Source organism: Monodon monoceros, unplaced genomic scaffold, assembly GCF_005190385.1.
Source record: "Monodon monoceros isolate NGI ecotype Baffin Bay Population unplaced genomic scaffold, NGI_Narwhal_1 Super_Scaffold_19, whole genome shotgun sequence".
NCBI lineage: Eukaryota > Metazoa > Chordata > Mammalia > Artiodactyla > Monodontidae > Monodon > Monodon monoceros.
The window spans coordinates 43,973,291-43,985,409 of NW_021703775.1; the positions used below are offsets into that span (position 1 = coordinate 43,973,291).

General features: G+C 36.7%; 1 protein-coding gene across 6 annotated transcripts in view; it reads right to left on the reverse strand.

Moving 5' to 3' along the window:
- Positions 1 to 12,119, reverse strand: part of ERLEC1 (endoplasmic reticulum lectin 1) — a 39,011-nt gene that overhangs the window by 14,843 nt on the left and 12,049 nt on the right. For all 6 annotated transcript variants that reach the window (XR_003794955.1, XR_003794954.1, XR_003794953.1 and 3 more), the window contains 2 exons: positions 1,800 to 1,961; positions 1,111 to 1,170 (listed from right to left, as the gene is read on the reverse strand). Coding sequence is in view for 3 of the 6 variants with exons in the window: in XM_029232332.1 (XP_029088165.1) it covers positions 1,111 to 1,170; positions 1,800 to 1,961 (222 nt within the window). In the remaining 3 variants the exon portion in view is untranslated. The remainder of the gene's footprint in view (positions 1 to 1,110; positions 1,171 to 1,799; positions 1,962 to 12,119) is intronic.

Here is a 12,119-nt window from a genome sequence, read left to right on the forward strand (position 1 = left end):
ATCTTCCTGGACCAGGGCTCGAACCAGAGTCCCCTGCACTGGCAGGCAGATTATTAAGCACTGTGCCACCAGGGAAGCCCCAGCTGTTACTTTTGAAAAATGGGACAACAGTGGAGGAAAATTTTATTTTCATTCTATATTTCTGGCATATATTCCTTTAATTATATAAAAAAAAGCCACAGGGTATTATCTGGGCTGTACTTAGATGACACTTTTTTTTTGTATTAATAAAAAAATTAAGTAAAACATCCAAGCAGCAAGAATAAATGGAAAGCATAGTAAAATGGAACATCTCAGGCTTAAGTGAAGAATAAAATGTTCTACTTTACAGACACCTCATAAATTCGGAGTGATTTACTTGTGGAAAGTGAGTTGATCTTTCCCATTATGATCCATCTTGAAATTTAAGGTCAGCTCAAAACATCTCAAGAGGGCAAATACAGTATTTTCTAATTACCCACTGTTATTTATTTGGGGGAATAAAAAGAGCTTTTTAAAACAGATCAATATTTATTAATGTTTGTTTTCCATGTCTAGTAGTTTACCTTACTAAACAAACTACAACAATGACAAAACTACTGGGGCTTGAATTTCAGAATTTAAGCAGCTTTGGCTCAAGTGTAGGAGAATACTGATTTATGAAATTATGAATAAAGAGCCAGTGCATTTAATCTTAAAACTTATTTTATTTTAAGCTTAGATGATATGGTACCTTTTAGTTGAGAAACCTGCTGTATTTATCCTATTTTACTAACTCTAGTGATATACTATCTTACCATTCACTTAATTTAACGATGAGTTATAACAATGACTAATTTCTTGGTCAAAGCTAAAGAGGTTAGTCACTGTAGTTTATTATTCCTCCAGGCTCACAGTAATACAAGAATCTGAGTAGTTAATAAATAACGTTACTTTAAGATGATTGACTTAGTCTTAACTGACACCAAGTTTTCCATTCTCCAGAATTTAGAGACACTTTGATGAATATTTCCATATTAAAATCATCTTATAATTAAAAGTTAACACCAACCCCACCCCTTTTTTTTCCACAAAAGATTTTTGAAACTTTAATCCGCCTAGTGGTAGAGTGATATAAACGCTGTTCTATACCTCATGGTATTGATGTACATGTTTGCCATAGCAGAATTCATATTTCCACCAACCAACACCCTACAGGAAAGGAAACAGATCAAGTTATAGTACAGAGAAAGGCATACTGGGGTCTGTCTCAATACTGCCGCATGATAGTGATGGACATACATATAATTTTAAAAAACTGTACTAGCAATAATATGGTTGAAAATCAAAATTAAAAATTACTGATAAACTTTAAAAAATAGACATTACTAGAGAATAATTGCTGTACCACCCTGGTAAAATAAAGTAAAATGAAAATTCCACTTATAAGTGTATTTCCCACTGGAGTTCTTAGGGGCAAAATTTAACCTTTGTAGATATTAGCTCAAATTTTAAATGTGATTGCTACATAACCAAAATGTTGGCTACACAATCATTGATGCCCATTCCAGCAATTAGCCAGAATCACATATGAAGTACTTAAATATATATATTTTTGTCAAGTAAACATCAAGTTTTAGCCTGTGAGTAAAGAGAATATAATGGCTATGCATTGGATTATAATTAGATGCAGAGAGAAAATGTCCATTGGGAAGCTTCCAGAATCCTGCCATTTCTCTATAGACAAAAAATCTTTTTCAGTGCTACTAATGCCCCTTGATAAATAACACACAAGTGAAAGCTGTAAGAATAAATACTTAAACTGATGGTTCACTTCTCACCCCGTGAAAGCAGTAGGAACCACTAAGGAACTCTTTTATGAGTTGGTCATCTGTCAGTTTGGATATGTGGGTTGTTCCAACTGTGAGCATTGGCTGAGAACCAACAGCAATGGGTTTGTGGATTGCTGGAAATCTCTCTTCCTTAGTTGATTGAATATCTTCCTAAAATTAAATAAACATATGTTTAAGGGCTTCTTTGCCACACAATTTTTTTCAGTATGACTTAAATTATTATTTTTAAACTCAGAAAATTTGGAAAAAAATGTCCACTCGTTTTTTTTTAATTAATTAATTTATTTTTGGCTGCATCAGGTCTTTGTTGCTGCACGTGGGCTTTCGCTAGTTGTGGCGAGCGGGGGCTACTCTTCGTTGTGGCACGCGGGCTTCTCACTATGGTGGCTTCTCTTGTTGTGGAGCACAGGCTCTAGGCGCACGGCCTTAGTAGTTGTGGCATGTGGTCTTAGTTGCTCCACGCCATGTGGGATCTTCCTGGACCAGGGCTTGAACCCTGTCCCCTGCATTGGCAGGTGGATTCTTAACTACTGCACCATGAGGTAAGTCCCTGTCCACTCATTTTTAATGTGTTTTAAGAAAATGAATTTTGCAACACTTAATAGCATAGAGAAAGCTCTAGGCAAATGTTAGTTCCATTTACCAGTTAGGGGCACGGTGACCCATATAGGGATAATTTCCATTTCACATATTTTGTCTCATATTTTTATTAAGTACTTTGCTACATGTTAGATTTTGTGTTTCTACATTTAGTTTTGGAAATGTGATTACTATGGGTAAAGAAAGGATAACAAGCAGGCTAATAAAGAGCTGAGTGGGACAAATATGAATATTAGTTATAATTATTCAAATGTAGCAGGACATGGTTGTTGCCCTGGAGGAAACTGCAGTTTAATAAAGAAAGGGTACAGGGAAAAGCAGTTTCACAGAGGTAGGGGTGATTCAAGTAGACTTTGACAAAGAACTGAAACACAAAGACTTCACAAAGAGAAAGCCCTTGATTAATTCATGAAACATTAATAATTTGTGACTTACGTGAATGTCTGTGTATGTGTTTTGTGTGCGTGCATATGCATGTGAACCTGAAGAAGAGGTAAGAGCAAAGATGTGTGGTATGGTATGATATTTAAAACCAGAGGGAAGCAGGCACTATAGATTGAAAACTATGTAATGCTAAGAAGTTTGGACATTATCTTTTAGGTTTTAGGCAAAGATATGGTATGATCAGATTTTTAAGTAATTACTTTAGCATGGGCAGGGAAGAAGGAATGGTAAGAACAAATCTGGAGGTGGAGAGTCAAGTTAGGAGCTGCAATTACCCAGGCCACAGACAAAGTGAATCTAACATAAGGGAGTGACACAGTAAGCAGAGAGGAAATGAATCCAGACCAGAACTGAAGAAGTGGGTGTACCAACTAACTGAATAAAATAATTTAAAAAAATTAAACAGTAAAATGTATAGACTCCTTTTTCACCCGCTGTGGTTGCCACTGACCAATTGTGGTCCTTTTCGTCTTTTTCAGCTTGTAGGATTTACTGGGTGGTTACTCTGGAAACCAATGACCTTATCCTCTCTCTCCTCCAATACTAAGAACAAAGATTGCCAAGATGGCCTCTTGTTTTTTGAAAGAACCTTGAATTTTACATATAACTCTTCCTATATTCAGAGCCTACTACTATGCTCCTGACAGTATTTTAAGTATGGAGTATTAAAAATGAAGTACCGACCCTATTCTTCTGTTTTTTTCTTTTGCTCTACCCAAGAATCTTACATCAAACTTACGGGGTCTTCAACAATTACAACAGCAACAGTCCTGAGATCAATTTTAAGTAACTTTGTGAATCAGCTATAAATCTTCTAGTAGAAGATGTATTTTGTAATGTAGTACTTGACCATGTAAGACATTGGGACACTGATACCCATAAAAATGATCATCTAAAGCAAAAAAAAAAAAAAAAAAAAAAAAGCAGCAGACATAGTTACTACTCATAAGGAGCTAAGGTTTACTAGACTAAAGTAATTACTTACAATATATGAGACCTATAGTAAGGTTAGTGAACAAAAGAATAACGCATAGTGAAACCTGCAGATGAGAAAAGGGGAAGAGGTAGGAAGAAAAGAAGAATGACAATTTATTATTCCTTCTTGTGGACAGAACATCTACTTTCATTTTTAAGGAAAACTACTCCAATAAAAGCAAGATGATAGTAGTTTTTGTAGCAGGGTTTGGAAATTCATAAAATAGATTCTTAATAAATCCAGTAATTTCCAAATTAATTTAATGTAATAACACAGGCGGAACATCAAACCAAAATTCTAATAGCCATATATGTATTGTGTTTAAAAAAGAAAAAAAATCCTTTATGGTAAAGCTTGATTCACACTTAAAAGGCAAACCATATGCCAAATATCAACATTTTTAAAGTTATGTGTAATAAACTTAAGTTTCTAAAAAAATTATTCTGATGGATGATCAGTTTTAAGTAATCACACATCCTACAGTATTAGCTAAGATTTTCATGTACTCTAAAGATGCTAAGTATTTAGAAAGCATTATCATCAGTAGCTTTATTTTTAATAAATTTATTTATTTGGCTGCACTGGGTCTTCATTGCTGTGCGTGGGCTTTCTCTAGTTGTGTTGAGTGGAGGCTACTATTCATTGCGGTGTGCGGGCTTCTCATTGCGGTGGCTTCTCTTACTGCGGAGCATGGGCTCTAGGCGTGCACGCTTCAGTAGTTGTGGCAAGAGGGCTCAGTAGTTGTGGCACACGGGCTTAGTTGCTCTGTGGCATTTGGGATCTTCCCAGACCAGGGCTCACACCCGTGTCCCCCACACTGGCAGGCAGATTCTTAACCACTGCAACACCAGGGAAGCGCATCATCTGTAGCTCTTTTTGTTTTTTCTTTTTTTTAAAATTTGTTTTATACGGCAGGTGCTTATTAGTCATCAATTTTATACTCATCAGTGTATACATGTCAATCCCAATCGCCCAATTCATCACACCACCACCCCCAGCTCCCCCCTGCCGCTTTCTCCTCTTGGTGTCCATATGTTTGTTCTCTACATCTGTGTCTCTATTTCTGCCCTGCAAACCAGTTCATCTGTACCATTTTTCTAGGTCCCACACATATGCGTTAATATATGATATTTATTTTTCTCTTTCTGACTTACTTCATTCTGTATGACAGTCTCTAGATCCATCCGCGTCTCAACAAATGATCAAATATCGTTCCTTTTTATGGCTGAGTAATATTCCATTGTATATATGTACCACATCTTCTTTATCCATTCATCTATCGATGGACATTTAGGTTGCTTCTATGACCTGGCTATTGAAAATAGTGCTGCAATGAACATTGGGGTGCATGTGTCTTTTTGAATTATGGTTTTCTCTGGGTATATGCCCAGTAGTGGGATTGCTGGATCATATGGTAATTTTACTTTTAGTTTTTAAGGAACTTCCATACTGTTCTCCATAGTGGCTGTATCAACTAACATTCCCACCAACAGTGCAAGAGGGTTCCCTTTTCTCCACACCCTCTCCAGCATTTGTTGCTTGTAGATTTTCTGATGATGCCCATTCTAACTGGTATGAGGTGATACCTCATTGTAGTTTAGATTTGCATTTCCCTAATAATTAGTGATGTTGAGCAGCTTTTCATGTGCTTCTTGGCCATCTGTATGTCTTTTTTGGAGAAATGTCTATTTAGGTCTTCTGCCCATTTTTAGGTTGGGTTGTTTGTTTTTTTAATATTGAGCTGCAGGAGCTGTTTATATATTTTAGAGATTAATCCTTTGTCCGTTGATTCGTTTGCAAATATTTTCTCCCATTCTGAGGGTTGTCTTTTTGTCTTGTTTATGGTTTCCTTTGCTGTGCAAAAGCTTTGAAGTTTCATTAGGTCTCATTTGTTTTTGTTTTTATTTCCATTACTCTAGGAGGTGGATCAAAAAAGATCTTGCTGTGATTTATGTCAAAGAGTGTTCTTCCTATGTTTTCCTCTAAGAGTTTTACAGTGTCCGGTCTTACATTTAGGTCTCTAATCCATTTTGAGTTTATTTTTGTGTATGGTGTTAGGGAGTTTTCTAATTTCATTCTTTTACATGTAGCTGTCCAGTTTTCCCAGCACCACATATTGAAGAAACTGTCTTTTCTGCATTGTATATCCTTGCCTCCTTTGTCATAGTCATAGATTAGTTGACTATAGGTGTGTAGGTTTACATCTGGGCTTTCCATCTTGTTCCATTGATCTATGTTCCTGTTTCTGTGCCAGTACCATATTGTCTTGATTACTGTAGCTTTGTAGTATAGTCTGAAGTCAGGGAGTCTGATTCCTCCCGCTCCGTTTTTTTCCCGTAAGACTGTTTTGGCTATAGGGGTCTTTTGTGTCTCCATACAGATTTGAAGATTTTTTGTTCTAGTTCTGTAAAATATGCCATTGGTAATTTGATGGGGATTGCATTGAATCTATAGATTGCTTTGGGTACTATAGTCATTTTCACAATATTGATTCTTCCAATCCAAGAACATGGTATATCTCTCCATCTGTTTATATCATTTTTAATTTCTTTCATCAGTGTCTTATAATTTTCTGCACACAGGTCTTTTGTCTCCCTAGGTATTTTACTCTTTTGGTTGCAATGGTAAATGCAAGTGTTTCCTTAATTTCTCTTCCAGATGTTTCATCATTAGTGTATAGGAATCCAAGAGATTTCTGTGCATTAATTTTGTATCCTGCAACTTTACCAAATTCATTGATTAGCTCTAGTAGTTTTCTGGTAACATCTTTAGGGTTCTCTATATTTAGTATCATGTCATCTGCAAACAGTGACAGTTTTACTTCTTCTTTTCCAATTTGTATTCCTTTTATTTCTTTTTCTTCTCTGATTGCTGTGGCTAGGACTTCCAAAACTATGCTGAATAATAGTGGTGAGAGTGCACATCCTTGTCTTGTTCGTGATCTTAGAGGAAATGCTTTCAGTTTTTCACCATTGAGAATGATGTTTGCTGTGGGTTTGTTGTATATTGCCTTTATTATGTTGAGGTAGGTTCCCTCTCTGCCCTCTTTCTGGAGAGTTTTTATCATAAATGGGTGTTGAATTTTGTCTAAAGCTTTTTCTGCATCTATTGAGATGATCATATAGTTTTTCTTCTTCAATTTGTTAATATCACAAATTGGCATTTGGATCACACTGATTGATTTGCGTATATTGAAGAATCCTTGCATCCCTGGGATAAATCCCTCTTGATCATGGTGTATGATCCTTTTCATGTGTTGTTGGATTCTGTTTGCTAGTATTTGTTGAGGATTTTTGCATCTATATTCATCAGTGGTATTGGCCTCTAATTTTCTTTTTTTGTAGTATCTTTGTCTGGTTTTGGTATCAGAGTGATGGTGGCCTCATAGAATGAGTTTGAGAATGTTCCTTCCTCTGCAATGTTTTGGAAGAGTTTGAGAAGGATGGGTGTTAGCTCTTCTCTACATGTTTGATAGAATTCACCTGTGAAGCAATCTGGTCCTGGACTGTTGTGTGTTGGAAAATTTTTAATCACAGTTTCAATTTCATTACTTGTGATTGGTCTGTTCATATTTCTGTTTCTTCCTGGTTCAGTCTTGGAAGCTTATACCTTTCTAAGAATTTGTCCATTTCTTCCAGGTTGTCCATTTTATTGGCATAGACTTGCTTGTAGTAGTCTCTTAGGATGCTTTGTATTTCAGCGGTGTCTGTTATAACTTCTCCTTTTTCATTTCTAATTTTATTGATTTGCGTCCTCTCCCTCTTTTTCTTGAGTCTGGCTAATGGTTTATCAAGTTCATCTTCTCAAAGAACCAGCTTTTAGTTTTATTGACCTTTGCTATTGTTTTCTTTGTTTCTATTTCATTTATTTCTGCTCTGATCTTTATGATTTCTTTCCTTCTGCTTACTTTAGGTTTTGTTTGTTCTTCTTTCTCTAGTTCCTTTAGATGTAACGTTAGATTTTTTTTGAGGTTTTTCTTGTTTCTTGAGGTAGGCTTGTATAGCTATAAACTTCCCTTTTAGAACTGCTTTTGCTGCATCCCATAGGTTTTGGATTGTCGTGTTTTCAGTGTCATTTTTCTCTAGGAATTTTCTGACTTCCTCTTTGGTTTCTTCAGTGATCTCTTGGTTATTTAGTAACGTATTGCTTAGCGTCCATGTGTTTGTGTTTTTTACGTTTTTTTCCCTGTAATTCATTTGTAATCTCATAGCGTTGTGGTCAGAAAACATGCTTGATATGATTTCAATTTTCTTAAATTTACTGAGGCTTGATTTGTGACCGAAGATGTGATCTGTCCTGGAGAATGTTCCGTGCACACTTGAGAAGAAAGTGTAATCTGCTGTTTTTGGATGGAATGTCCTATAAATATCAATTAAATCTATCTGGTCTATTGTGTCATTTAAAGCTTCTGTTTCCTCATTTATTTTCATTTTGAATGATCTTTCCATTGGTGTTAGGTGTTAAAGTCCCCCACTATTATTGTGTTACTGTCGATTTCCTCTTTTATAGCTGTTAGCAGATGCCCTATGTATTGTGGTGCTATGTTGGGTGCATATATATTTATAATTGTTATATCTTCTTCTTGGATTGATCCCTTGATCATTATGTAGTGTCCTTCCTTGTCTCTTGTAACATTCTTTATTTTAAAGTCTACTTTATCTGATATGAGTATTGCTGCTCCAGCTTTCTTTTGATTTCCATTTGCATGGAATATCTTTTTCCATCCCCTCACTTTCAGTCTGTATGTGTCCCTAGGTCTGAAGTGGGTCTCTTGTAGACAGCATATATATGGGTCTTCTTTTTGTATCCATTCAGTGAGCTTGTGTCTTTTGGTTGGAGCATTTAATCCATTCACGTTTAAGGTAATTATTGATATGTATGTTCCTATGACCATTTTCTTAATTGTTTTGGGTTTGTTTTTGTAGGTCCTTTTCTTCTCTTGTGTTTCCCACTTAGAGAAGTTCCTTTAGCATTTGTTGTAAAGCTGGTTTGGTGGTGCTGATTTCTCTTAGCTTTTGCTTGTCTGTAAAGCTTTTGATTCCTCCACTGAACCTGAATGAGATCCTTGCCGGGTAATCTTGCTTGTAGGTTCTTCCCTTTCACCACTTTAAGTATATCATGCCACTCCCTTCTGGCTTGTAGAGTTTCTGCTGAGAAATCAGCTGTTAACCTTATGGGAGTTCCCTTGTATGTTATTTGTCGTTTTTCCCTTGCTGCTTTCAGTAATTTTTGTCTTTAATTTTTGCCAATTTGATTACTATGTGTCTCGGCGTGTTTCTCCTTGGGTTTATCCTGTATGGGACTCCCTGCGCTTCCTGGACTTGGGTGGCTATTTCCTTTCCCATGTTAGGGAAGTTTTTAACTATAATCTCTTTAAATATTTCCTCTGGTCCTTTCTCTCTCTCTTCTCCTTCTGGGACCCCTGTAATGCGAATGTTGTTGCGTTTAATGTTGTCCCAGAGGTCTGTTAGGCTGTCTTCATTTATTTTCATTCTTTTTTGTTTTCTCTGTTCCGCAGCAGTGAATTTCACCATTCTGTCTTCCAGGTCACTTATCCGTTCTTCTGCCTCAGTTATTCTGCTATTGATTGCTTCTAGTGTAGTTTTCATTTCAGTTATTGTATTGTTCATCTCTGTTTGTTCTTTAATTCTTCTAGGTCTTTGTTAAACATTTCTTGCATCTTCTCAATCTTTGCCTCCATTCTTTTTCCGAGGTCCTGCATCATCTTCACTATCATTATTCTGAATTCTTTTTCTGGAAGGTTTCCTATCTCCACTTCATTTAGTTGTTTTTCTGGGGCTTTATCTTGTTCCTTCATCTGGTACATAGCCCTCTGCCTTTTCATCTTGTCTCTCTTTCTATGAATGTGGTTTTTGTTCCACCAGCTGCAGGACTGTAGTTCTTCTTGCTTCTGCTGTCTGCCCTCTGGTGGATGTGGCTATCTATGAGGCTTGTGCAAGTTTCCTGATGGGAGGGACTGGTGGTGTGTAGCGCTCCATATGTAGCTTTTTAAAAATAATTTTTCTCAACTTGCAGATTAAAGACATTAATTAAAGAAAAATAAACTGGTACTCCTACCTTGAAGAATAGTTAAATTTGGACTTGTGAATCATTTTGATCAAGCTGACTTTAAGTACCTGTCAGTACTTAAACTACTATCAAGAAGAAGATGAGAACTGAATTCCATCTCTAATCTTTCAATACATCACTTCAAATAAAATGCAGATTAAGTTTAAGATAAATTTTTCCTCCTCTCAGAATGGCAGGGTTCACAACATCCACAAAGAGTCTGGCAATACTTTCGCAGTAAGTATCCAAGAGGAAGGGGAGAAAAAGGCTTTGCAGTTAAATGTTAATTAACCCACTATAAAGTACTAACAGCATACCAGGTATCATGCAAGGAGCTGGAAACCCCAAGTAACAAAAGCATAGTTTATCTTCCCTCCGTTTAAATGAAGAACCATAGGAAAAAGAACAAATTTTAGCCATAAAAGTGCTATAATGGAGGACTGAATAAAACACAAGACCACAGAAGAGGAAACACTGATCTCTTCCGTGGGTAATCCATTAGAAGTCATGGCTCATTTGCAACGGAAGTGACACTGGAAGCATATCTTCAAGCATACATGTGTTGACCTTCTATTAGTTCATCAGATATAGGGAGGGAGGGGAGAAGACAACAGAGGAAGAGGCAAAACAGTATATTCAAAGGAAAGGAGGTTGGAAAGAATGTGGTACTTTTCTGAAACTCTTAAGTTGTTCAAAATAGCTGGGATCAAGGGAATGGTGATGAGAGATGAAGCTGAAGCTAGATCACAAATGGTCTTTTTTTTTAATCTTTTGGCCATGCCACATGGCATGTGAGACCTTACTTCCCTGACCAGGGATTGACCTGTGCCCCCTGCATTGGCAGCACGGAGTCTTGACCACTGGACTGCCAGGGAAGTCCCCACAAATGGTCTTGACTCTCCTTTGATAATACCATTGTATGAGCAATGATTTTATCCTGAGGTATAGATCATGTTAACTACCAAAAGATTAAATAAATAATCAAATGTTCACTTCAGAAAGAACATTTTATCAGCTTTGTGGGAGGAATCAGAAAGAAGATGCATGAGGACATTAGTTTCTGGTCTTAGAAAATGATGGGGTCCTGAACTAATGACAGGACAGAGTTGAAAAGCAGTCAGTGGATAACACTGATAGCACTGAGTAAATGATTAGAGTTAGAGATGAATTAAGAGATGGGTAAGAAAAATGACTCACGTTTCTGACTTGGACAACTGGGTAGAGAACACTGCTTTGAAAGCAATGGGGAAGACTACAAAAGGGTCAGTGTGAAAGAGAAAAAAATGGTTAAGTTTGAGATTACTGAAAATGTATATACATCCAATACGCAGATGAAAAGGGAAGATAGCATATCAAAAGGGAGAAGCAGCAGAGAGAGGTGGTTAAGAGGACAGGTTCTAGAATCAGACTACTTTGATTCTAATCTCTAACCCATCACTTGTCACTTCCCCTCTCTGAACCTCAGTTCCTTAACCTGTTAAGGTGGATAATAGTAAATCTTATACGCTATTGTAAGGATTAGATAATAGTTGTAAAGACTCAATACATGTTAATTATTTGATTGTGATTTGAGTTCAGGAGAAAGATCAGTGTTGCAGATGTGTATTTATAACTCATGGATGAGCTTACTTAAGGAGACTATGTACAATAAGGAGAGAAAGCAGCTATGGACAGAACCAGGGGAAGTTCAACATTTTAAGGAGCAGGAATCAGAGAAGGAACTAGTACACAAGAGATCAGAACCAGAGAGAACCAGAGATAATGACCTGTAGTAAAGAAAGGAGAAAAAGTTCAAGCTTCCAATGCTCAGCTAAGATCAAGTTATGCATATGTTCAGCAAATTTAGAAGCAAAAGATTGCTGTTGACCTTAATAAGAACAGTTTAAGAAGAATGATAGAAATATGGTTTGATAATAAATAGCAATGAGCTGAAGAATAAATAAAGCATTAGGAGATGGGCTGCAGTCTATTTTTTCAAGAGGCTTAGCTGGTAAGTCCAGTTAACTAGCTAAAAATTAAACTTAACTGAAATGAACAGGATGGCAAACTTTAAAATACTATGGAATCATGGGGGACTTTCTTGGTGGTCCAGTGGTTAAGAATCTGCCTTCCAATGCAGGGGACATGGGTTCAGTCCCTGGTTGGGGAACTAAGACCCCACATGCCATGGGATAACAAAGCCTGCATGCCAAAATACTGAGCCCATGTACCGCAACTAT